This window comes from Bombyx mori, chromosome 19 (genome assembly GCF_030269925.1).
Source record: "Bombyx mori chromosome 19, ASM3026992v2".
In the NCBI taxonomy this organism is placed as follows: domain Eukaryota; kingdom Metazoa; phylum Arthropoda; class Insecta; order Lepidoptera; family Bombycidae; genus Bombyx; species Bombyx mori.
Genome location: NC_085125.1, coordinates 2,426,134 through 2,453,877, shown reverse-complemented (window position 1 = coordinate 2,453,877; position 27,744 = coordinate 2,426,134). Strand labels below are relative to the sequence as shown.

General features: G+C 35.7%; 3 protein-coding genes and 1 long non-coding RNA gene across 7 annotated transcripts in view; 1 reads left to right on the top strand and 3 right to left on the bottom strand.

Annotated features, from left to right (window-relative positions):
• LOC101744178 (ubiquitin carboxyl-terminal hydrolase 14) overlaps positions 1 to 4,077 on the bottom strand; it is a 33,986-nt gene extending 29,909 nt beyond the window's left edge. Inside the window, exons 1-2 of one of the 2 annotated variants that reach the window (XM_038017773.2) lie at positions 3,991 to 4,048; positions 3,722 to 3,755 (exon numbers count right to left, since the gene is read on the bottom strand). In XM_038017773.2, coding sequence (XP_037873701.1) covers positions 3,722 to 3,755; positions 3,991 to 4,014 — 58 coding nt within the window. In that variant the 5' untranslated portion in view covers positions 4,015 to 4,048. The other variant, XM_004927169.5, reaches the window with a different exon arrangement.
• Positions 1 to 27,744, top strand: part of LOC110386546 (ras-related protein Rab-23) — a 75,467-nt gene that overhangs the window by 11,450 nt on the left and 36,273 nt on the right. The window contains exon 1 of one of the 2 annotated variants that reach the window (XM_062673917.1): positions 2,976 to 3,084. The exons of the other annotated variant lie outside the window; for it this stretch is intronic. The gene's annotated coding sequence lies outside the window, so the exon portion shown is untranslated. Of the gene's footprint in view, positions 1 to 2,975; positions 3,085 to 27,744 lie in introns of those variants that run through there. 2 annotated transcript variants of the gene reach the window in all.
• On the bottom strand, positions 4,368 to 12,267 carry LOC134200647 (uncharacterized). Of its 2 annotated transcripts, XR_009975652.1 has the most exons (4): positions 6,800 to 12,267; positions 6,552 to 6,623; positions 5,975 to 6,095; positions 4,368 to 5,883 (listed from the first exon to the last, which is right to left on the bottom strand). It is a non-coding gene; the product is annotated as an uncharacterized LOC134200647 (long non-coding RNA). The 2 variants fall into 2 exon arrangements; XR_009975651.1 differs by having other exon boundaries at positions 6,552 to 12,266.
• Positions 18,634 to 27,445, bottom strand: LOC134200642 (uncharacterized). The gene is made up of 2 exons (XM_062673901.1): positions 26,605 to 27,445; positions 18,634 to 21,863 (listed from the first exon to the last, which is right to left on the bottom strand). Exon 2 carries the CDS (start codon positions 21,241 to 21,243, stop codon positions 19,612 to 19,614), a length of 1,632 nt encoding a protein of 543 aa, XP_062529885.1. The 5' UTR covers positions 21,244 to 21,863; positions 26,605 to 27,445; the 3' UTR covers positions 18,634 to 19,611.

The window sequence follows — 27,744 nt, the reverse complement described above, 5'->3', positions numbered from 1 at the left end:
GGCTAAAAGCAAATAAACCCGCGTGAACTAATAAAGGTTTTTACTACTGGAGCGTAAGACCAGTTTCGGTTCTTACTTCGTTGACCGATGTTCAAAGTAAAAGTGTAACATTTCGTTTGCCATAACCGGTTACGATAATGACGGCACTTAATTTAAATTCTCTATCAAGTTGAACGGTCCATTTCATGTGCTACCTTAGTTTTTCAATCGTACCATTCAAGCTCGTGTTGGTTAGTCATAATCGAAAACTGCCTAAGTGGTAAAATTATGGGAAAATGATTCAGTGGTCGTGGCGCCGACGGCCGCTGGTCCGGCGTCCCGAGGGGGAGGGTTATAGGAGAGATGTGCTCCGCACTAAACGCTTCACTTTCCCCCCTTTGCCTTTTCATGGGTTCTGTCTCATGCGAGGTTCGGACGCGGGTTGTTGAGCGACAGGAGGTTTTAGTCAGTTCGACTCCGACATGCCCCGCCCTCCATCCCCAGGGGAGGGCGGAAGACCGGCGATTTCCTCCTGACTAAAAAAAAAAAAGTGGTAAAATTGTTTTAAGGAATCAGTTATTTTTGGGTCGGGTAAAAAAATTGTATATAATAAATACATGGATGTAGAAACATACTGTTATAGAAAAAAATATAAACATATATATATATAAAAAAAACTAGATTTTTTTATTCCAAAAACGTTACAAAATATGAATATCCGTTTTTGCAACTTTACAGGAGAGCCATTCAAAGTTTAAAATTTGGAAAAATTATCATGATCAAAAAAAAAACTTTAGCTATTCGAATGGGGTAAATATAATTGAAGTTCAATTAAAAACATCAGATTGTTGATGCTGATACCAAATAAAATATTGCGTATTAATCGAAATAGCCTTTCATCTCTCGATTTAAACAAAACCGAAAACCCATCATGCAATGTATGTACACACTTCGAGAAACAGTATCGAAAACGAGTTTAAAATGTAGGTAACACTAACAAAAAGGTTTTGACTCTTACGACAGGTGCCGAGGACACCTGCGGCATGCTGTCCGGTCGCCGCGAGCCGGATCCGGTTGCCTGCTAGCGTTATAAACGAGCGATCCGAAATAGCACTGTTATTGTCATTTTAACTCTTTTTTACGAACAAATTAACTGCCATCGTTTTACGGCTTGCTCATTCCATTTTCGCCATTTTGCTTTTTTTCCCTTTCTTACCGTTTTCTTTCACTCACATCTTATCGCTACATTTCACACTCTTTTTATATGTTACGTTCTTAGTGTTCTTACCAATTCTACATATCTATCTATATATACAGTCAAACCTGGGTAAGTGAGAACTGGATAAGTGAGAAAACTCTATAAGTGAGAGTAATAGCCAGAACCCGTCATTTTAAGCTCCTAAAACCTCTATTAGCGAGAAACAGAAACCTCTGTAAGGGAGAGTACTTTTTCCCTCATGGACCTCCGTAAGTGAGACTCCCACTTATCTAAACCTCTATTAGCGACAGTCGAGCTTTATTTATTTATATTATTTAGGAGGAACAAATGACAAAACAAATTATAAATTTTTAAAATCTGCTATTTTATGACTCAAACTTAACTTTTGTGGAACTTCCTTCCATTGTTTTTGTATTGTTTTCTCGTCAATATTGGACCTATTCTATTTCGTGGAACTAAGTAACGTTGTTATTTTATCGCATTTTTTTCGAATGGACACGTGTGCCTGTGTACCGTCCCGTTTGTCGGACTTACTCAGTTTATTGTTAATCAATTGCGAAGGAAAGTTCTGTTCTGCATCATGTCAAAACCGAAAATTAAAGTACTGTCATAAAATGATAAACTTAAAATAGTGAATGCGTTTGAATCCGGAAAATCGCGAAATGAAATTCAGAGGGAGCATTAGCGAAAAACTCGGGTTAGTGAGAAACCTCTATAAGCGAGAATGAGATTGTGCTCTCTCGAACCCTCGCTTATCCAGGTTTGACTGTATATATATAAAAATGAATTGCTGTTCGTTAGTCTCGCTAAAACTCGAGAACGGCTGGACCGATTTGGCTAATTATGGTCTTGAATTATTTGTGGAAGTCCAGAGAAGGTTTAAAAGGTAGATAAATATGAAAATGCTCGGAATTAAATAAAAATAACAATTTTGTTTTTCCTTTGATATTGTGTCCCCCGTCGGACGGATTCCTTTTGTTTGTTTTAAGTTTACTTTATACAAAAGTTTAGGTCTTTTAGTTATCGATTGAGGCACTACGAAGTCTGCCGGGTCAGCTAGTATTTTTTGAATATCTTACGACCAGCTTACCTGATTAGTTCAACCATACAATTTCTTTATCTTCAATCCGGGGTGGAAATACGTTCAAGCCGCGATGAAACAACAAACCATATTGGCGACAAGGTCATGAGAATTCGAACGTGGCTGTGAAGGCTTAGGTACAAAAACTCCTTAATTACGATTGCGTGATCGAAGAATTAAGAAGGATGATGGTACTCAAAGATTACTATGTGGTATCGGAAAGTGGTATCCACCAGGTTTTTAATCGTGTCCTATCAGTAAAATTGTTCCACAATGATTTTAATTGCACCGTTTTTAATTCTGTTTTCGGCACTTTCAAATATGACTAAAGCCTTTGTCAAACAGAACGCGTACTTAGCGCCGCGTACTTAACGTCGCGCTCTTCAAATTGACTAGATGAGTCTAACGCTCCTTGACGCAACGCATTCGCCAAATCATAGTGCCTTTCGATAGCAGTGTGAAAATTTAAAAGTATTAAGAAATCGAGTGATTCAGATGAGACATTGTATAAGCATGGGTATTTTCTAACTATTTACATCATTTTTTCGGGCATTATCTAGTATTTTAATACACATTCACTCGGACGGTAAAATAACATTTGTAAAAATTACAACGCCTGACGTCAAAGCGTCCTAACGCCGCGACAGAGCGCTGCGTACTTATAGCGCTGGGGCTCTGTTTGACGTTATGTTACCATAGTAGTACAACACATCTCGGCGTCATAGCACGGCGTCAGTTTAGCGCTCCGACGCGCGCTAATTACGCGTTCTGTTTGACGAAGGCTTAATCTAACAGGATATAGGAGGTATTAAAAGCCCATACGGGTACCTTTATAGTTTATGTAGTGTACGGCAGCGAAGAGTTCCGATTTGATGGTAGTGGTATGTCTGCTGATTTCTTTATCACGGTATACATCATAATTATTGTTAATGTCAAAAGTATTAGAAAGTCGAAAAGGTATCATAATTGCATTCTATTGTTTGAGCGGCCATGATGCAACTATCTGCTTACGATTATGCTTACTTAATTCAATATCCTTTCATTAAACAAACTCCTAACATTATTGTCTTTGATTTTGGCGAACGGAAGGCATAATAATTAAAACTACATATACGGTACAATCTCACGTTGTTTTATCGTCACTGTATTAGTATTTACGATGATTCAATTACTTTACAGTATTTCGTAAATTTTCCAGAAATATTTAAAGGATTTTCGAAAAAAGATCCGTATTATACATAACTTTAAAAAAAATGATGCGCCATGATGTCCATACAGGTCGATATCTAATACCTACCTACCATTAAACCGTGCAAATAGTCGGTATTCCGAGGTAGAGTGTCGATCTATCGACGGCTCGCACTCAAAGGGTTAAATAATATAATGTCGGTACAAACGCAAGATTAAAAAGCAAAAGTAGTTTTAAATTAAGAAAAACTTACCGTTACCCGCCAAAGAAGGTCGTTGACCCGCCAACTATTAATAAGATAATTTTGAATAAGTTCTTTAACAAATTTAGGATAATCTATATATTAGTACGTGAAGCAAAAACTTTGTATCCCTTTTTACGAAAATTGCGCGGACGGAGGAGTACGAAATTTTTCACACTTGTAGAAAATATAGAGAAGAAGTGCACAATGCTAATTTTTTTTTAAATAATGCATAAAACATGCATTAAATCAATAAAGAAAACATTACACACACTACATACCCTGTATTTGACGCACACACGCATGCATACTGTTTATTATCAAACTTTTGTTCTTTACGTGCATAGATTATACACTTAATATATTTGAGATAGATGCGCAACTCTCATTTTTATTTTTGCTTTAGTTAGAGCCCAGGACAGCAGACGTCGCTGCTGTCGATTATTAGTCTCCCTACCCCCCACCAGGTAGCTTTTTTAGTAATTTTAATATTTTTTATAATTAACTCTCTTTATGAAAAAATCTTATCGTTTAGAATCGCTGAAATTCCCGGTAGTACTTATGAAATATTAAAGAACGTTTGATTGTGTTCAGCATTCTAATCGATAAGACCTTTTCATACAGAGAGAAAACATTTTTTTAAAATAAAAAGCTGTAATTCTCTGTAAGCTATTTAATTTCCCTATATTACAAATAATTTTCTGTTAAAAGATTGTATGAACGTACAATTGTATAAAATTTCGAATAACAATAACTCCTCTAGATTAATCCTACTAGCGTACTTATTAACATTAAATCGAAAGTTATCTAAAAGTTAATTAAGTCTAGATAATCAAATCATTCAATGTCAATTAAGTCATTTGTGCGAAATATAACCATGTCAGCTTTCCATTACAAACATAGTAGACAATTTGAATTAAATTTAATAAATTTGTTTCTTAACGATAGCAGTTCTTGCTTAAAGTTGATCGTGACAGATCATGACCTTGTATGAAAATATTACATCTATAAACACTACCTATGCTTCGTCATACAATAATTGCCATTTAAACTAGCATTGTAGAGATAATACACACACTAAAGTGAATACTAAATTATTCTTAGCATTCTTATAAACATTTAGAAATTTAAGAAACGATTAACCCACAATCAGGTTCATAACATGTGACATTTTGTTCTGCACAAACGTTTTGTTGCATGATTTGAAAAACAAAAAAAAACAAAAAATGTTTAAAAAATGTAATGATGATTTAAAGTACTCTTAAATATTGATAGTTTGTACTTAATGACGCTTATAGTAATCTTAGACATGATTACAATAGTTATACTTTTATTCCCTATCTAAATTATTTCTATTCTGACATTTCTGATGCTTTAGCTTTGGTAATACTAGATGAAACAAACAGCAGATTGAAAGAAAATCATCTTAAAGTTAATTACATTCATTACAAACCATTAGTTTGCATTTTGTTACAAAAGAAACTGATGTTCGTTACATGCAAATGAATTATAAACATACACATCCAAACATAAAATGTAAATTTATCTTTTAATCCAAATTAAATGTACATTAATATTACATCTAAATAATAGAAAGGGTTTCGAAAATTTTTAGTGCACTCAACAGCAGACGAGCACGCAACCCGGCTCATGATAAGTGGTCACCAGTGCTTATAAACTTCAGCAGTGCCATAGGGGTTGCTGTCTATCACTTAAGTTTTAATAAATTATTAATATACTCAATCACAAGCATATTGATTTCACATAATGAAAATGTAAGAAACATAATCATGTTTGGGCATTTTCATTTATATCTGCTCATACAGAAAACACAACTTAGCAAATATATTCCACAGTTAATCTAAATAATTGCAAATAATGCTTTTGAAGACCGCTGACTTTTGATCATTAATTAAAATCATCTTCTCGTAGAATGTACAAAAGGTTATTTACAAAAATTTATATCAGTATTTTCATATATTACTAACTTACTAATTACAACTATTCAAACGTAATACTATAACTATAAGAACTAAACAACCTATTTTAAAACAAAATTGGCATCAATCTAGTTCTTATGAACTATTTCAATTATTAATTTATAAATTATAAACATATTTAAAAAAAATTAAGATCCTTGAGAGTTCACGTTCCTTGCTGAATCAGTTTCTCTTCTGAAACGGACAAACAACGTATCTTAAGTATGTAACAAATATTGAAAAAATACGACCATGAAAAATTTTGTGTTAATGTAATCATACTTACAAATTAATATATTACATAACACGTTCTGGTTCAAATATAGTGCATCAATCTTTTCATGTTTCAGACATTTTAGTGCTCCTTATAATTTTTCCATAAAATTTTGTCATAATCAAACCTTTGTCTACAAAAATAAAAACATTATTTTATATTGGGTAGAAGGATGAACGTGGTCACAGGCCACTTGGTGTAACTTGGTTATCAAACACCAGGAAACAAAACGTGAATGCCATAATCTAACTTTGGATGTGAGATCAATTGTGCTGTATTTTATTTAAACAGGAAAGCATGACTGATTGATCATTCCAAAAAACTAGTTCGGGCCCACTTGACAATAAAAATATAATACGCTGAGTTGCAAAACATAAATACTTCCACCCACTCGAGACAATTTTATTATCTGAGGTGTGTGTGTGATAGTACGAGACTTAATACAGACTGTTTTGATCAAAACTTAACATATATGATAGCTAGGCAGCAGAAATAGGAAGGACCATTAGTTGGTGCTAATTCATTTAATTATATTATGAATAATAATTCTGTTAGCAAATAATATACCGGGAAAATAGTGTAAACTCACCGTTATCAAGGCATCCGAAATAGCATTTCATTTTCGATCTTCGAGGCATGCTGATTTTTAATAATAAACTTTCTGTAAGAAATGAAAATAGTTACACAGGCTTACGAAACGCTAACGAAGAAAAAAGTATTGGAGCCAAGTTATGTCTAAAGAGAATTCAAAACAGAGTTTCTCAATGTCTAATCGTCTAATATTCTCATAAAGCTAAAAGTTGCTCTAAATTAATACTACAACGTAAAATAACTCACACCAAGACCAAAAAAAAACAATTTAAAAAATTAAAGCGTTACGACATTTTGAAAACTTTTTTTTTTTTTAGATTGTTTTACGTCCCTGGAATTTTGAAAACTTCAAAGCAGTGTTTCCACTTACGTTTTTTTTACCACGTTTTACCCTAGTTTCTTTTGAATTTATCCCTAAAATTTCCTAAACAACTTTCATAAATCCTTTATATAGAAAGCATAAATAAAATACAGAAAATAAACCACAGTATATTATTTAATGTAAATATTTAATATAAACGCCCCCAGAAGATCATAGATCTATAGGATTAGAATTTTCAAGGAAGTCGACGCATTGCTTTTATATTCTTTTGCTGCACGCAACCTAACACTGTTCGGTTCTAAAATTGAGCAATTGTTTGTTGGCAAAGTTGGGAACTTTCTATGAAGCAAGCCGTTCAGGGTTTCATTAGAAAGCCTGTTTCTTTTGTCAGTTTTTACATTTGAGAACACTGAATAATCTTTCCACCTCAGTCTTTGAAGAAGGAACTGCTAGCAAAAGTGAAATGACAATTACAAGGTTTTCGTAAATGAAATTACCATGATAATCTTTCATGGTACATAAAGTACCTGTATATTACAATACAAGTAAGTTCTGGTGACATCAACGAAAATAGGTAAATAAAAATTTGGCGGATTATACTTATTGGGATTCTGGGGAATCCCTAAGAAAAAAGCAGTGGCTTAATCTATGATTTACTTTACTAGAGGGTTACTGTTGAATCAAACCTTCTTTATAGTTTTTATACACAACTCTGTTTTATTCTTTTACTTGTCAACTTGACTTAATGTCATTCTCTCCATAAAATAAAATGTTCATTGTTTTACTTTAATTATCGTTTATTTTAAAATTCACAACAGTTACTAGTATAGGCTTTGCTTTTTACCCCGAAATATCCTAAATCCTGGTATTTTTCAAATTTTCTTTATCATCCAAAATATCAGCTATTTTTCCCTAAAAAAGGGAGAATTCCCTAAAAGTGGAAGCACTGCTTCAAAGTACGCTAACATTTTTTATTGAGTCAGAACTCGTATCTGCCATCTAGTGAGTTTATTAGTTCATTAAGGCCAAAACGTTACAAAAATGACGTCGCCACAGGAGTAAGATGACGCTAGTTGTATGTTATTTTCCTTTGTATGGGAGTTGCACCCCCCTGTTTACGTGTGTTGTCAAATTGAGGTTGAATATTGTTTGTCTTTGTTTAATATTTTTTATAGTGTAGTCTTGGCGAAATTTGTTATTATAGAAGTATAAAATACAATCATAATAGTGTACAAACTTACAACTCCAATTAATTATAGTCGAATTTCGACTACTGCGGGACCTCTAGTTCCTTAGAATTTCGCATGAATGATTGCGCCGGTGCTATGTACCGTTTACGTGGTTGGCCGCACCGAATAACCGCTATCTAACGCGAACATTGAACAATCGTAAATCGTTTATGCACAATTCCATGAAAAAATACACCAGTTCTCTTTGTTCACGCTCACATACTGTCTATATATTAATACGTGAAGCAAAAAGTTTGTACCCCTTTTTACGAAAATTGTGCGGACGGAGGAGTATGAAATTTCCCACACTTATAGAGAATATAGAGAAGGAGTGCATAGTGCTAATATTTTTTTAAATTATGCTTTAATAATATATTAAAACAATAAAAAAAACATTACTCACACTACCATGTATTTGACACACACACACGCATGCATACTGTTTGTTTATTGTCAAACTTTTCTTATTGCTTAAAGTCTGTGGTCAAATTGAGAATAGATTAAATTAGTCGACTATTATCAAAGCCGGCAATCTGACTTTTGGACAATTATTGGTAAATCAGAAAAACGAATTATTGACTTTGTATTCCATTGGCAGTCACAAAACTCTTCGGAACGACATCTTAGATAAATAACAGGTTAACTATTAACCTTTATTTAATGCAGGTTTTGAACCGTATTCTTTGAAGCAGACGATTATATTCAAATCATGGAGTTAATAAGTACCTACAACTGGAGTGCTGTCTAATGCCGAGAAATCGGTCTCGAAAGAGAATACTTTTTGGTCGCGGTGTCCTTGTCTAATGTGGTGACCATATAAAATGTATTTATAGGACACAATTATACACATGCATCAGTTTTGAATTTACCTTAAGTAATTCTGTGTAACCCTATGTAAATACAAAACACGTGCTTGCAACGTTTTATTTATGTAAATTCAATTCTAAACATTGCTTCGTCGTCATGGTGACTTTTTTTCGACGGTTTTTTTTGGAAGTTGCTGCGTTGTCGAAAATCTAGCACTGAGTTTTATTACAAACATCATTACCTCAGTTCTATTACTTAAACTTCCTCAAACTCATGTTTAACGTCCGAATACTGAACTTAATTACGCAATTCCTACTTTAATGTACTGGCTAAGTGGGCCGTGCAAATTAATATTTGACACACTAAGTGAGACATTGCAACACACATGGTCTGCGCGTATCGGGTGCTCTTTTCCTACATTCACATCTTCAATTGATTTAAAATTGCTTGTATTTTTACTTCTGTGCTATTTTCATGACACGTGTATATTAAGTCTACTAGTTACATTTTAGGAAATAAAACACAATGGGTAATAAAATGAAATGAACTGAAATTCATTTATTTGTTATATGTAGACAATTAAATAACTCTTAAATGACAAGTCAATACACATAACACAATACACATAGTACTTGATGTCTATTTACAAAATATTGGTTATATTATTATTATTAAGTTCAGTTAATTTTCTGTAGTCTTATAATATAACATTTCCTCTATTTTAAGTAAATTCTTTTTTTTCAACGAAATACATAATTTATTTTAATCAATATCTAAGTGGACCATGAGTATCATTAAAATTTCGCAATTTAAATTTCAATTCAATTAAAAATCGCCATTTTTCTTTAATAAATCTAAAATCGACTTTATATTTACAATCACTATTTCGCGGCTTTTAAGTTTTTGTTTCAATACCTTAACATCTTGTCGTAATTTTGCTTTTCTCGGGGTATTTTTTATTTCTTGCGTTTGAGTACTTGATTCTTCTTGTTTGACCTTTATATAGAACATTTTCCAGAAATTCCAACGTCATATTTACTAGAAGATCCTCCTCGTTGGCTTAACGTCAGGCAAATGATATACATGCTTGCGTGCGACGCTATTCAATACAATAAAAAAAGTTCAAAAAATACTACGTGATGGCTCTTATAATATAAAAAATACATTGCAAAATTATAGTTTTCACGATTGTTTTTTCAAATTTAGTATATGACATAGATTAAGTACAATTTACAAGACAAATGGTATTAAATATTATAATGAGAAAAAATATCTCACATTTTAAAAATATATGCTCACACTAGTAAAAATTTATCAATGAATCTGACATATGGAAGGATATTCCACAAACTGGAGAGGATTCTCGCTTAAAACCACTTACATTAAAAGTGTTCACCATGATTACACGGAAACTTTCACGATTTTCGAAAAAAAACAAGCCACAAGCTGTATCAGTGCCATTTTAACTTCGCACTACAAACGTAAATAGACGCCATTTTTCTTTTAATCCATTCATAGCTCTTTTTCGGTGATGCCAACAATTAATCTGGCTTCCCACCAAATTCAACATGAAAACCATCAGAAATCTACGTACCTACCATTACATTTTCCATTAAACAGAGTTCTTATTAATATAGAACAATAATTTTTTTGTTAATGAGCTTTATTAATACATGATGTTCTATTAAAAATCAATATATATCATATAATCAATACTTCTTATATAATTTATTTTAATAAATTGTCATCATCAGAAACTAATTTCACCATAACTTTGTACGTTTATTTTGAACCAATTTAATTATTGACGTTGATGGAAATTCTAAATTGTCGCAACATTTTCTAGTTAAGTTTAAGTCACATCGTTTAAATAATATGTATTTAGATATATTATTGTCATAAAATGTTTAAAATCCTGTAAAGTGGATTGATTTTAACCTTTTCGATAATTTTCAACAACGCCCAAGCTACTAAAAAATCCACTAACCACTAAAAGCCATTTTTGATAACTAAGACGGGGGTCCAAATTCCGAGATTTTACGGAAAATCCCCTAAGCTAGCAACACTGCTTTTTGTTTGTAAAATGTGCGAGAGGGACACCACCACTTAATAATCATTCTCTTTTCAGACCGTTTTTCCTTACATCTTTTGCTATTTAAAAATAAACTTTAAGCCATAGAGATAAAGTATATTTTTAGTTATTATGTCAAACGAAGTAAGCACTCCAGTTAGAATAGTAACTCTATGATTCAAATCAATCTGTATTGACATATCAATGACATTTTTTTTTTTAAGAGATTTTATGACCTGGTAACTAAGACCTTTAAGTCATGTCTTATTTTACTTTATATTCTTAATTTTATGAAAAATGATAATATAGAGTGAAATGAAATGAAGATGATTAATTTAAGACATTAATCAACTGGGATGAAATTTAATGAAATGAGATGATATGGGATGAAATATAATCGCAGTAAAATGGTGGTCATTTACTGAGATTTTTTCAGTGGACTTTTTGGAGGAACCCGAGAAGTTACGTCCAGCAGCTTTGTTTCATTTTCCCACATTTGTGCACTTTCACAGATATTAAACAGTTAATAAACCACCATTATTACACATTTAAACCTGAAGAAACACTAAATAGACAAAATAAAACAAATCACACAACTTCACTCCTCGCGTTCCCGCCAAAAAGTCATCAATGACATTTTTTTGTCCAAATGCACAGATTGCCACCTTTGATAATAAACGACTCAAATATGGTTAATTAATTTAAGAGATTTTATGACCTGGTAACTGAGACCTTTAAGTCATGTCTTATTTTAATCTATATTCTTAGTTTTATGAAAAATGATATTATGGAGTGAAATGAAATGAAAATGATTAATTTGAGACATTAATCAACTAGGATGAAATTAAATGAGATGATATGAGATGAAATCTAATCTCAGTAAAATGGTGGTCATTTACTAAGATTTTTCAGTGGACTTTTTGGAGGATCCCGAGAAGTTACGTCCAGCGGCTTTGTTTCATTTTCCCACATTTGTGCACTTTCACAGATATTAAACGGTTAATAAACCACCATTATTACACATTTAAACCCGAAGAAACACTAAATAGACAAAATAAAACAAATCACACAACTTCACTCCTCGCGTTCCCGCCAAAAAGTCACTCAAATATGGTTTGTCTTTATTGAATAGATTAAATATGGTTTGTCTTTATTGAATAGATTAAATATGGTTTGTCTATATTGGTCTAAAGTGTAGGTAGTCTTCGCGAAATCTGTCATTATAGAAGTATAATAGTCTTTGACAATACAATCGTAATAATGCACAAACTTATAATTTCAATTAATTATAGTCGAATTTCGACTACCGGGGGACCACTAGTAATATTAAAATTCCTACTTGTTGGATGCTTGGGTTTCTTGAATAAAACTTCCAAATCGATCTTGAGCTTGTATTTTCTTTATACAGGTTTTTTCTTAATTTTTACGTTGCGCACAAGTTAGTTTGTTACGGCTATTTTTTTAAGTGTGAATGGTGTAGGTAAACGTAAATAAAAATTTCAACATTGCTCCTTATAATTTCGTAGGCGTTAACATAATTTATAATTTAAATGAAAAAACGATTTGTATCAAACTATATTATTTCGTTTTAGAATTCTTAGTCATTTACTAAAATATTAATGTCTTCGTCGTCTTTTATTGGCTCGCGGTGTGTGGACCGGCTAGCATGGTCCACCTAGCATTTATAATAATAATAATAATAATAGAGCCCTTTATTCGGATAACAGATATACAAATTAAGTTTCTTATATTACTGCACTTATACTGATATATGTATATATAAGTATTTTAGAAAATTAAAAATGGTGTATTTGGTGCTTGTTTACTCTCTGTATGTCCGTTTGCCAGTTGGCAGAGGCCTCCTCTAACCTACTCCATTCTGATCTCTCTCTGGCTACTCTACTCCATGTTATGCTATGTTATGCCCACAACCTGCATTTACCGGAGTACATAGATGTGAATCTCTTCACCCACCTTGAGATATGAGGTCGAAGTTATGTTATATTGAACAGTGACTATTCCACTCTTCGAGCGAGAAGGGATGACGGCAGTAGAAATGTACCTGTATGTGCTCATATCGCGCACATACCAGGAAAACTTCAAAGGCACCATCACCACCACTTTAGCGGTAGGCAGCGGCTTGGCTCTGCCCCTGGCATGGCCGAAGTCCATGAGCGACGGTAACCGCTTACCATCAGGTGGGCCGTATGCTCGAGCAATTTGCGTGCTTGGGCAATAACAAAAAAATCATGATTTTGGATGACCAACAAAAACAAAACTAAACGGCACGATTACATGACGCTTTTAAAATTAATATAACAGACATTTAAAATGGCGCCCCTGGATACCGGAACAAATGGTAATTACATCATGTAACAATGAACATAAAATCTTGATTCCCAGGTACTACGAAAGTGTATCCGGTTCGACAATGGGATGTAATGAAATCGCACGTAATTAATTGCTCCTAAATGACCGGCATCTGACACGACGTTATGTGGTCTCTGACATTATGAACGATACATTCAGTCATCTTTTTTTTTTATCTGGATTTGTTTATGGTTCGAAACTTTTTTTGATTTTTTTTTCTTGTTTTCGTTAGGTTGTTACAACTGTTTTCCATTTTGGCGCGGAGTTTGAGTTGCATCTTTTAATTTAATTAAATACAACGCTGTTTTAGATAACTAGTGTGTATTGTGAATTTAATGATGGCCAAAACATCAAACTAAGTGATTGTCTTAAATTTTGCATGGTCAATGTAATTTCGTGTTCGGAGTCACTGAAAATGTTACAGAATGCTTACGGTGGATCGAATTTATCAAAAATACGTGCTTATGCTTCGATCAATAATAAGTGCTTATGACATATATAAAGCGTTCAAAATCGGTCGAGATGGAAGGTTTGCCTCGCTCTGCTAGGCTACCAACGTCAGCCGTGCGATTCTGTAAGCGTTGTTTAACAAACTCGCACGTGAATTTGGTGTGAGTTTTCAAATTGGCATTCTGTAAATTTCATTGTAGTGCCGAATCTACACTAGCGCTCCTCGCGGGAGATTTAGAATGTTAACGTCGCACATATGAAAAAAATAGTGACTGAAAATCCAAGTTTCAGATAGATAGGCGCCAAACTTTCTGTGTTACATGAGTCGGTATGTACCAATAGAAATAATCACTCCGATATAAAATATAATGTCGGTCGGCTCCTAGATAATACACATAAATTAGTTATACCTAGTCACAATGGTGCTGAATTTTCTACAAAAACTCAATCGTATAAGAAAGAGCCTCTAAGGACATGCTACGAGTTTTTATTTTTTATTTTTTTTTTATTGCTTAGATGGGTGGACGAGCTCACAGCCCATCTGGTGTTAAGTGGTTACTGGAGCCCATAGACATCCACAACGTAAATGCGCCACCCACCTTGAGATACAAGTTCTAAGGTCTTAAGTATAGTTACAACGGCTGCCCCACCCTTCAAGCCGAAACGCATTACTGCTTCACGGCAGAAATAGGCAGGGTGGTGGTACCCACCCGCGCGGACTCACAAGTAGTAGTTTTGAAGTAGTCGTGGCCTAAAGGATAAGACATTGTGCATTCGTATGTAGCGATGCAACGGTGTTCGGATCCCGTAGTGCGCTTTTGCAATACTATCGTTGTGAACGAAATTTTACCAAAAATTCAACTAATAGCCCTAGAGCAACCACCTTATTCATCAGATAGACGTTGATGGATGAAGCATACGGTTCTTCTGTAGATGAGTGGTCACCGTCGGTCATCGTCGTCGGCAATGCCAGGGTAACGGCCAAGCCGCTACCGACCAAAGGCGCTACTTATAGACTTACGACCTTTTTTTGAAACAACAGACTTAACATAGATACCAATTTAAGACGGTGTCAGCACTCTATTACACCGTCGGAACACCGAACCGTCGTTCACGTACTGCGACGGATGAAGAATCTTAAATGATAATCTTCTTCTTCTTTTTCTTCACCTTATCCCATTAGGTGGGGTCTGCACAGGTAATTTTTCTCTTCCATTCTCTTCTATCAGCTGTTATCTCAACACTCACTCCGCTCTCTCTCATACCGTCATTCACACACTTCATCCATGTCTTCTTCGGTCGACCTCTGGTAGACTCTGGTCGACTGGTGGTAGGCTCTCTTGTGAGTTTACCGGTGGTAGGACCTCATGTGAGTCCGCACGGGTAGGTACCACCACCCTGCTTATTTCCTGATAAGCGATCCTGGCTTCCTGCCTAGAGAAGCATTTTCTATTCTTCTTTTACATTACTCTCCCGCAAAGCTTTCTCAAGTACTCTTGAGTAGGTACTTACCGCGATAGAGCATATTCTAACGCACGCATTGCTTCAGTGACCAAACAATTCAAACACATCGAGAAAGTTTGTTCACGGTATCGTTGTTATATTTTTTTACAAACAACAGAATTTATAAATGAACATTAGTTTTTTATACGATTCTGGCACTGTTCGTTTTGTGATTATGTATGCACACATCAGATACCTATGTACGAGTATATACATATTAATATGAGTGGTCATGTCCACTTCACATGGCGGATGTCATTTGTGGCGAGTCAGAATGCGGATAAATACTGGTGTTGCTACCTGAGAAAATTTTATAAGTAATGGTCGCGACCGTTTTGTTAAATTCCAATACTAATAACACTCACCATCATGTGGGCTGTGCGCTCGTCTGCCTACAAGAGCAATAAAAAAAAACCTTTGGTAATTGCTTTATCTCACAATTAGTATAAATAAATTGAAATGAAGTATCTGTTAGGGTGACCTCACGATAAACGCTCTTTAAAGCTGAATAGCTTGTCCAAGCCATGGAAGGTAACAGTATGGAGCACCATGTCAAAGTATTAAAAAGTGTCCGCTGAAAGGGAGGTAATTAAATGGGCGTACCTCAACATCTAGTATCATTGATCGCTAGCCTTTACCGGAATGATGTGTATATGGTTAGAGTGAATGACGTCATCTCGGGACCTTTTAAGCCGGAAAAAGGTGTGCGACGGGGGTGCATACTTTCTCCTATTATTTTCAATGTGTATGGAGAATATATAATGAGGAAGCTTAGAGGAGTGGGAGGGGGGCATCTCAGTCGGTGGCATGAAAATTAGCTATCTGAGATATGCGGACGATACCACGCTTTTCGCGTCATCTGAGAAGGAACTTGCTGACCTATTCCATAGAGTAGAGTATGAGAGTGGTTTGGTGGGGCTTTCCGTTAATAAGTCCAAAACAAAGGTCATGATAGTGGACAGGACCAGTCAACTCTCTAGAACTGGAAATCTATCAGATCTAGAATTCGTTAGCGAGTTCATCGTATGGCATAATCATATGGCAAAACCCCAAATCTCTAACATCACGAACATGAGACTCGTCCGAACCTTAGTTTTCTCAATCTTTCTCTACGGGGCAGAGTCCTGGACAATTAGGGCATCCGTGCGCAAGAAAATAAACGCATTTGAAATGTGGTGCTGGAGACGAATGCTCCGAATTCCGTGGACGGCCAAGAGGATGAATAAATCTATCCTTGATCAGCTTCGCATCCGAATCAGGCTCTCAACAATCTGTTACCAGAGGATCCTCAGCTACTTCGGTCATATTGCCCGCCAAAAGTCAGCTAACTTGGACAAAGTGATTGTGACGGGCAAAGTAGAAGGAAAGAGACCCTGCGGCCGATTACCTAGCCGTTGGTGTGATCAAATAACCGCCCTAACTGGGCTGCCAGTCGCAACCGCCATTCGAGAAGCTGAGGACCGGACGAGATGGAAACAGCTCACGAGACAGGCCACGGTTAAGTTTCAGGGACACAACCTTCAGCAATGAAGAAAGCGGCGAAGAAGAAGAAGAAGAAGAATAGTCGCAAGTGGAAGCAATTTAAAAACGGCGCCATAAACTACCACACATCGATTCAATCCAGCACCTTCACTCTGTTAAAAACTGCTATATTCATATCATTTCCACTTCCTAAACTAGTGCTATTTCGGCGAGGCTTCCAGCAATAATTTGCTATTTACAGATGGACACTTGTTCAACTAGTCCCATATACCTGATGTTGCTCCTTACATCTAGTTCAAGCTAATCCCCGATGGGACTGTAGCGCTTCTGTTAAGGTTTACTGTTAATAATGTATCTGAATATTTCAGGGGAACATTAACATTAATTTTGAAGTCGTCGTGGTCTAACGGATAAGACGTCCGGTGCATTCGCGTTGAGCGCGATGCACCAGTGTTCGAATCCCGCAGGCGGGTACCAATTTTTCTAATGAAATACGTACTCGACAAATGTTCACGATTGACTTCCACGGTGAAGGAATAACATCGTGTAATAAAAGTGAAACCCGCAAAATTATAATTTGCGTAATTACTGGTGGTAGGACCTGTTGTGAGTCCGCGCGGGTAGGTACCACCGCCCTGTCTATTTCTGCCGTGAAGCAGTAATGCGTTTCGGTTTGAAGGGTGGGGCAGCCGTTGTAACTATACTGAGACCTTACAACTTATATCTCAAGGTGGGTGGCGCATTTACGTTGTAGATGTCTATGGGCTCCAGTAACCACTTAACACCAGGTGGGCTGTGAGCTCGTCCACACATCAAAGCAATAAAAATAAAAAAAAAACTCTAGTTACTGTGTGTAAATTCTCCTTTCGATTAAAAAAAAACTGTTGTATAAAACGAAGCGATATAATAATATTATTATATCTTTCGACCTTGTCTCGTAGAACACAATATCAGTTTCAAATTTCACGTGCCTTGAGCTCATTCATCTTTTCTATTTGGCATAGATGGGAACCGAGATGTTTAGTATTTAGAGCTTGCAATAGGTGAAACGCAATTCCATCTACCTATGCAGGAATAGTGCTATTAATCTCTACCGCGTAATCAATGATACGTGATAATAATTCGTGAGACATTTTAGGTACTAGAAGTCTGAAGATGATCGACTATGGGCTCCGAAAAACCAGTTAATATTAGTCAATAAAAAAAACATAATGTTCCAAAAATACCTACAATTATTAATTCTGTCTCTGTTTTCGTTTCGCCATAGTAAAAAATAATAATCACAAATAAAACTTGTTCATCAATTTCTTCGACAATATGTGACGCCATTTTGTTTTGCCTGCGAACGGGTCGTTTGAAGGTCGAATGGGTGCATTGTTTAATTCTTATTTTGTGTATTTATTTGCGCAATAAACTAATCACCATCGATCGTACGAGAGATGATTACCTACCGGTGTTGCTGTGGTGTTGAATTAATGTTTCTCAACACCCCTATATACGTAGAAACCAATAATTTATTAGCCCACCATCAATATCTATAGTTCCCAAATAGTTTAGATGTATTGAAATAATGGCAGCTCTATTTATATTACAAATGTTTAATTGTACGACCAGAAGGTAGGCAGCGGCTTGACTCTGCCCCTGGCATTTCTGAAGTCCATGGGTGACGGTAATAACTTACCGTCAGGTGGGCAGTATGCTCGTCTGCCTACAAGGGCAATAAAAAAATATGGGTAGGAGCTGCAGAAGCAGTTTCCTACCTATTCTAGTAACCTCACAAACCAAATGAATGTATAGAATAAATCACATATCATCAATCGCTCAATGAATAAATGAAAGACAACGATCTGGAGATTGATAAGTGCACACGGCTTTATTTAGCAATAAAACATAGAATTTAAATATGTACCTACTTAAAAAAGTAAAAAGAAACACGCCTAATGAATTTAAAATTTTATTGCACTCCTGTTTTTTTTATTCCCTACCTATTCGCTGGAATCGGCTATTACAGATACGCGCGGGCGGGTAGGGAGCTCACGGGCTCAAACTCAGAGGAAATTTCTAACACTAGCCCTAGCGAGAGCAGTGTTTTGCAAAATCTACCACCGGATCGGAATCGCGACCCACTGAGAAGACCCGGCGAGAAACTCAGTGGGCTGTGTCCATGGAATAATTCGCTCTTTGTCGTAATCGAAGAATTCGATCGAGTCGGTGTTTTCAGGTTAATCGGACGTTTTCAAGTCGGCAAAAATAACGTAATAGATTTCGTTACATACAAACTTACTTAAATATATATACTTAGCTACATGTACCTATAAACCTACTATACTATACCTACGTATAAATATACCAAGGTAAATAAACGCAACTTAAAAATAAATGCTTTTGACAACTTTAAATGAATCAAGCAACATTAAGTATATGAGGATTATAAAACTGCTAAGTACAGCAATATTTTTTTTCCTTTTTTCTTAATTTTTTTTTACTTTTTTTTCCTTTTTTTTTTAGATGGGTGGACAAGCTCACATCCTACCTGGTGGTTATTGGAGCCCATAGACATCTACAACGTAAATGCGCCACCCACCTTGAAATTTAAGTTCTAAGGTGTATGGTTACAATGGCTACCCTTTTTTTTTTTTTTTTTTTTTTTTTTTTTTTTTTTTTTTTTTTTTTTTTTTTTTTTTTTTTTTTTTTTTTTTTTTATGGCTACCCTACCCTTCAAACCGAAACGCATTACTGCTTCATGGCAAAAATAGGTAGGGCGGTGGTACCTACCCGTGCGGACTCACATGAGGTCCTACCACCAGTAAGCAATTTGAGGTTATTACTTCTGTACATCTCCATCACCGAATTTTATGTAAAGAATGCCTTCTTTGGCATTAAAGTTCATACGCTTGACTACATAGGCGGTACTCAATACAATTTCACCATCTCGAACAGTAATAATAATTCTGAACATCCTACCGAACAAGACCACGTACATTTCACAAGTGAGGGTCGTTCCATTTCTGGCCTTCTGCATTTTTTTGTATTCCGGTGATTCTTTCATTTTTATAATTACCATCCTTATCAAGTCGAAATATTGTTTGACTGTCAGCTTCTCATGGCCTGGCACGGGCACGCGTCTGTGTTTGTAATAATGATACACAGCTGAGAATATATCACGGAAATAGGGGGAAATTATATTAGGCGCGCTCGTTTCAGCTATGATTTCCGCTTGTAAATGTCTGAATAGATCAGCAATTTTCTGAATTATATCCGTTTTGTTTTGAAGTTCTCTGATGGCGTTCCTTCGACGCTCATTCCGGTCGGCATCTGATTGACGAGTCGGTTTACCTTTGGTTTTGGTCATAAAATACAACTGGTCTTCAATGTAAGTTGCGACGAATTCTAACATACTCAGGATATTTGTGAATGAGATATCTTTAGAAAAGTACAATTTAAACAGTTTTAATGTAAAATCTAACACTATCTGTAAAATTCCAGTTGAGTTAAGGTTTCTGATTATTTTCACCAAATACGCTATTTGGCCTGGTGATAAATTCTCGAAAATTCTTGTGAACGGTTCGCTGTTATTGCCGTAGAGAAGCTTCAAGAGCTGTTTAAGTAATTTCATGAACTTTTCAAATACCTCCTCGTCGGACTCTTCATTATCAACATTGGACTCTTTATTGTTTCTGTTCTCGCGTGGCGGTTGCCACGATCCAGTGTTTTTTTTATCGCGCTTTTCACGCGCCTTTTTTTCTTCTTCTTTTTGTTTCTGTTGTTTACGTTCTTCTTCTTTTTGTTTCTGTTGTTTACGTTCTTCTTCAGCACGCATTTCAGCTTTGGTTTTTTCACTAGCATTTACTCCGACGTGAGCAGACACCAGAAGCATTTGTGTTTGTATTGCTGCAGTTTCGACAGCTTTTTTCACGGCTTTTTCTGACACTTTCTTTGCCACAATTTTTGTCATTTCTTCTGCAGTTAATTGCACTGACTTCTCAATCATCTCCTCCCCAATAGTTGCAGCAGCTTTTTTTACAGTGCCTTCTATGGTTTTTGCGACGGCCTTCGCCGGGACTTTACTGGCAACGCTAGAAACTCCTCCCATGCCAAAGCCACCTATACCGTCCATGGCGATTTTGAAACTTGCGGAACCCACAGAAGCCATTGGATTTTTGCCTGAAGCAATGTCTCTACCTATATTTGCACTTGACTCAAAAATACCTACAGGCTCGTTCTTAGCCGCAGAAACCAAGCCGTCTGTAATCATGCCTCCGTATACGCCTCCCAATGCAGCTCCTGCCGGTCCTGCGAGGCATCCAACTGCTCCTCCTGCTAGGACCGCCGATGTCCTTGTAGATTGATACATAGAATTGTTGCCTCCTTCTGTATCTCCAACGGCATAATGTACAACTCCTTTTACGTGGCCTACAACCGGAATCGAATCCAGTACGTTCGATATGAAATTCATTTTGTATTATATCGATTTAGTTACCTATGTCAACTCTTTATGAATAATGTCGTTAGCAAGATAATTGATACGTCAACTCTGCCTGTATAGTTGCAAGCTGATTTATCACGCAGTCCACCAGATGTGCGACCTTGGTACTTCTTGGGATCCCGCCGATTCTCTGTCGCTGGAGCCCTCGTCAGAATCGCTCATATCACAGTACCTATTTATAATTTCATTGAGTATTTCAACGCTCTCTGCTATGCCGGCTTCCTCTAACTTTGTAGCCAAGATAGAATTCTCAACTGGAAACTTCCCGTATTCGTCAATCAAGAATTGTATTGCAGATCTTTTCATAAGCACAGAGGTATCTAATCTAGTTCTGTATTCGCAGAGCGTTCCTTCTATGTTGCTTTGTATCGGTGTGATGGCATCAAATAAAAGAGAACCTACAATTTTCTTCTCTTCTGGTGTAAAAGTTGTTTTCTTTAAAGCAGTCTGGTATATTAAGTTGAGGGCATTCTCGGCCTTCGCGTCACTAGCTCTTGCCTTGTCTACGTCAGTGTAATCGTATTCCTTCAGTTTTTGCAGACATGCAATTAACCTATTCTTCAAAGACATCCCAGTTGGGTTGAGATTATCTGAAAACATAAAAATTCCAAGTTACATCTGCCCATTTGACATATTTGTCCGAACTTAAATGTTTCTGATGCCATGGGCAATATTTTTTTGGGCTCGGAGGTTAATGCGCTGGATATTCCCTGCAAGGGTGGTATTGCGGGAATCAAACCCTTACAAGCAACCTCCTTGCTCCAACCAAGCAACCGATCTTCTCTGAGTAGGAACTCAGAAAGTACAAGACTCGGCATATGTGAATTTCGCTGCCACACTCCATCTGGTTTTCGAATTCAGAGTAAAAATAAAATCATGCAGTGGAGTTAAAGAGACCGCCCCGAGTATAAAATTGAAATTTCCCACATGTACCAGTTCAACAATTTGTTTACATTAAACTTCTTAGCATTCCGTAAGTATTAAGACTGGTTCTATAAATAAAAACCACGTATAGCGAATTTTAGCGCCGTTCGATTTTTGCTTCGATAACTTATTCGAAATTGTTTTTTTTTTTCAAACCAGCCTTTCTTAATCCTCTAATACTATAACCCACCGTCCGGGTATGTGGTGCGTCAGCAAAACAGAAACAAATTATCGGTTCCTTAACGGCTCTTTAAAAGACCAGCTTACGCAACTCATTCCGGTAATATAAACACATATGGTTGTTAAATGGATTAGCTCAGTTTTACCGAAGTAAACAACTAAAGTATACATCTGTCAAACCTTGCATACACAATTACTTGATTTTAATCAACGCAGAGCCACAGCCGCTGACGCAATAAGTTTGAGATTTTTGCTGTTGATACTTTTATGCTAGAGCTTACACCAAGAAAGGATTTTTTGAAAATTCACCCCAAAATAAAATAAACTTTCAAAGTAAAAGCAGAGCATTTCTAGTTCGAAATACTAGACTAAGACAAAGGACTAGATAAGTACTAAATAAAATGCAATGCAATAATGAATTTAATTGTAAATGAAAAGAAACGACAAGAATACAACATGAGATGTAATGGTAAATCTAGAATGTTCTTCGGTATTCTCAAGTCGTAGACGTAATTAAAATTAATTTTTACGGTTTAATCTTGCGTTTTTGTAATCACTGGAGGTCCCGCAGTAGTCGAAATTCGACTATAATTAATTGGAATTGTAAGTTTGTACACTATTATGATTGTATTTTATACTTCTATAATCACAAATTTCGCTAAGACTACACTGTAAAAATATTAACAACAATATTTAATCTATTCTCAATTTGACAACAGACGCCAAGAACAAAAGTTTGACAATAAATAGTATGCATGCGTGTGTGCGTCAAATACATTGTATGTAGTGTGTGTAATGTTTTCTTTATTGATTTAATGTATCATTTATGCATTATTTAAAAAAAATATTAGCATTGTGCACTTCTTCTCTATATTCTCTATAAGTGTGCAAAATTTCATACTCCTCCGTCCGCGCAATTTTCGTAAAAATGGATACAAAGTTTTTGCTTCACGTATTAATTTGTAATCATTATATTATTTTCATCGTTCCGAACGAACCTTGCGGTGTTCGTTGTCACGGACGTCTGAGAAATTGATAGCTAAATCTCCCGATAAGCTTTTAAACGAGTATCATATAAAGTGTAAGTACAATGTAATAAATTAGAACTCGTCGTGGCCTAACGGATAAGACGTCCGGTGCATTCATGTTGAGCGATGCACCGGTGTTCGAATCTCAGGCGGGTACCAATTTTTCTAATGAAATACGTACTCAACAAATGTTCACGATTGACTTCCACGGTGAAGGAATAACATCGTGTAATAAAAATGAAACCCGCAACATTATAATTTGCGTAATTACTGGTGGTAGGACCTCTTGTGAGTCCGCGCGGGTGGGTACCACCACCCTGCCTATTTCTGCCGTGAAGCAGTAATGCGTTTCGGTTTGAAGGGTGGGGCAGCCGTTGTAACTATACTTGAGACCTTAGAACTTATACCTCAAGGTGGGTGGTGCATTTACGTAGTAAATGTCTATGGGCTCCAGTAACCACTTAACACCAGGTGGGCTGTGAGCCCGTCCACTCATCTAGTAATAAAAAAAAAAACAACGGGTTATTTTGAAGTTTTTTTTTCGTTTTAGTACTACATCGAAATATTTTCTTCTTTTTTTTTAAACACTTGTAATATATTCAATGAGTCTACATATCGACGCTTGAAAGGCAAACATGACTAAGCGACAATGCGTGAACTTTACAGTAGAGCAATTTAAAGTCGAAATATCTGAAAAAAAAATTATTTTAACAAATCTAACTGTAGGATTGAAATTATTTTAATAGACCTAGAAATAGTTTTTTTTTGCCCATCGAATATACTTAAAGGTTATTGCCTATCATTTGTGTATATAGCAGTTATTGTCGCTTATATATATTGTCCATAATTTGATAAACAGGTAAAATTATCTGAATTTTATATAAAAGTTTTCTCGTCACAAGTAAAATTATCTAAGCCAGAATTGAAAGATTTGGAGTAACATGTAAAACAATATGAGCTATCGTTGAAAGATTTTCAGTAACATGTAAAGTTAGACAAATTCGCACAGCTTACAGTTTCGTTTTGGGTATATTGGACTAAAGTGATCCCATAGCTCACAACAAATCGAGTAAATGTATCTAAATACTATTCCATTATTTTATGCATGTAGAAAGTGTAAAGAATTGAACTAAAATGTAATAAATTACTATGGTAAATCATGCAAAAGAGCGAAACCAAAAGAGCGAGACGTTTATGAATAAACATTTATTGTAAGAAACAATAGGGATATATTTTTTTGTAACAAAATCACGCTATTACTATTATATTTTATACAATATTTTGCCAATATTAAATAAATAAACCATAACACATTGTAGTGTATTCCAATATAATACCAAAATCTAGTTATTGCCTCATCAGTCTTAAAAATAATAGAAAATTATTAAAACTCATAAACGCTCTAGTTTTCAGAGTAAATCAACAACAAAAACAATAATAAATTGTATTCTGCTATTGAACATAACCAAACATAACAACACTATTGTAATATAATCAGTCTCCAAAGGCATACGATAGATATGCGACATGAGATCTTGTTATTTTTTGTTAATCAATCACAATCTTCCATATCGTGCAATGTCGGAGCCCATAGACATCTACAACGTAAATGCCAGCACCCACCTTGAGATATGAGTTCTAAGTTTTCAGCATAGTTACAACGGCTGCCCCACCCTTCAAACTGAAATCCATTACTGCTTCACGGCAGAAATAGGCAGGGTGATGGTACCTACCCGTGCAGACTCACAAGATGTATCAGCGTAACATTAACTAGTAGGTGAGCTCACGGGACTCAAACCTGACGATATTGCTAACACTGGCCCTAGCAAGAGCAGTGCTTCGCAGAATCTACCACCGGATCGGAAACGCGACCCACTGAGAAGATCCGGCGAGAAACTCAGTGAGCTGTGTCTGTGGCTTAATTTACTCGCCGAACCCTTCGTCGCGAGCGATGGGTTCGACGAGAACGATGACCGGGGAAGTCAATCGTGAACATTTGTTAAGTACGTATTTCATTTCAAAAATTGGTACCCGCCTGCGGGATTCGAACACCGTTGCATCGCTACATACGAATGCACCGGACGCTTTATCCTTTAGGCCACGACGACTTTGTAAACTGTTGATAAATCTTTTTACGGAATCTATAGTCATTTCTTTGGTCTTATTTCGTGGTTCACATCTCCCTCATGGGAACAAAATGCAAAATAATGTGACAAACGACTTTACTAAGCGACGCCCAGCTCACGAATGTCACCTTTTACCAGCCCGTTAAAACGTGGTACGCGACTAGTTGTGCATACCCACGCGACATATTTAAACTCGCGCAGTTCCTTAGCGACAAAAAATATATATATTTTGTTTACGGGTAAACTTAACTAAGCGCCAAAAGTAACCATTGAAATTAATCAAGTAAAATTATCTAGGCGACGTAGTTATTAGAAATGTTGTCATGTAAAAATATTTACGGATGGAAAGGGATATTATGTTAAACAAGTAAAACTATCTAAGATTCAATATTATTCCATTTTGTTTCAGGTTAAATTGTATAGCTGTACCAATTACGACTACTTTGTATAGGTACAATCTACTAAGTGGTTTCAAAGAAAAATTTCATAACAAGTAAAAATAAATAAATACAAAAAAATGAAAATTTAAAAACATGAATAACTGACTAAGTAAATAATACTTTAATATTAAAATGTCCTAACTGCAGGATGTCTCTAAAATAACTTTTTTTTTGTCGTTTGGTAGGAAAAAACTCTGCATTTTTATGAAAATCACACCATATCTAAGCGACATAAAACACGTCACAGAGTGATGAAACCTATACTAGACGACGCAGAAAAATCAGACGATTCCAATGGTGTATCTAACTCATTTTACCTACTTTTGTCGCTTAGTCATGTTTGCCTTTCAAGCGTCGATATACATCTGATACGTCGCGTTGATACTGACGAAATGCAAATAGTAGTACTTTTTATGGTCGTAGTCTCGTAGATAATAGTTTTTTATTGATAATGTACCGAGCTGTTAGTGAATAGTCGTTGTGGTTAAACAGTTAAATGTTATTTAGTGCAACCTTAAGATAATTCATTAGAAGTCACGCCAAAAAAATTATCTTTATTCGGAACAGCGTTACCGCCATGTTTGAACACAACAACGAACATTAAGAATACTTAGGAATAACGAATTAACTTACTTGAAATTCCGATAAAAGCAACAGAATTAGTATAAGTACTTTTACTGTTATACTATATATTATGGTACAACACCACAATGCCACAATTAAAATAAATTAGCTTAGATTTTTTATTCCCGTCAAACAACAGTGTGTACGAGGCAGACTCGAAATCCTGAATAACACCGTCTGGCGTTGCAGTCCCGAACTAATGTGACGTCAGAACGACGCCTGAGCATTCAAAAGAGCATCGACTGATATTAAGTATATGGACGAATGCGAACGATAGACGCCATGTTATCATACGTGCTTTGAATATAATTTATAGCCAAAAGCGTTCACATGACAATTCGCAAACGGACAGAAATATACGGTTGTAAATCCAGACAGACTTTACAACTGTTTTCGAAATCAGAAGCTTATTTTTAACAGAGCCGTGACTTATCTAGAAGCCAATACTCTGAATCTAAAATTCTGTGTATCCTTTTTGGATTTAACAAGAACAAGGCTTGATTAACAAAGATTAAAAGAACGTCTGTTCTGGTCCGATTTTCGCGTTAATGTTTTTGGAACGAAGTTCCTTACGGCAGGCTTGGAGGGGATAGGGATTTTGCTGCGCGACCGAACTGAAAAAAATGTGATAGTAAAACCGTAAGAAAAAATCCGTGGAAAAAAGTGCGTGGAATAAAACCGTTAAATGAGACGTGCGCAGGCGCGACAGTCGCATACACAAGCGACTAGTGTATAATACCTTTCTCTTTCTCCTTATTTTTATTATTATTCATATAAATAGCTGTTTCTTGGTATATTAATATTATATATTTTTTATAAATCATTCTAAATAAAATAAAGTTGATAACTTTGTAAAGTATTTTTTTTATCAATAAAAAAATCATAATAACGAATAGAACTTAAAATTAATAATATTTATATAATAAGGAACTTCGTTCCTATCCGGTGTCCCACGACACCACACTTTTTTTATATCTTTTTGTAATTGTTTTTTTTGTTGCATAGATAAATGGTCGAGCTCACGGCCCACCTGGTGTTAAGTGGTTACCGGAGCCCATAGACATCTACAATGTAAATTCCATTACTGCTTCACGGCAGAAGTAGACAGGGTGGTGGTACTTGCCCGTGCGTACTCACAAGACATCCTAC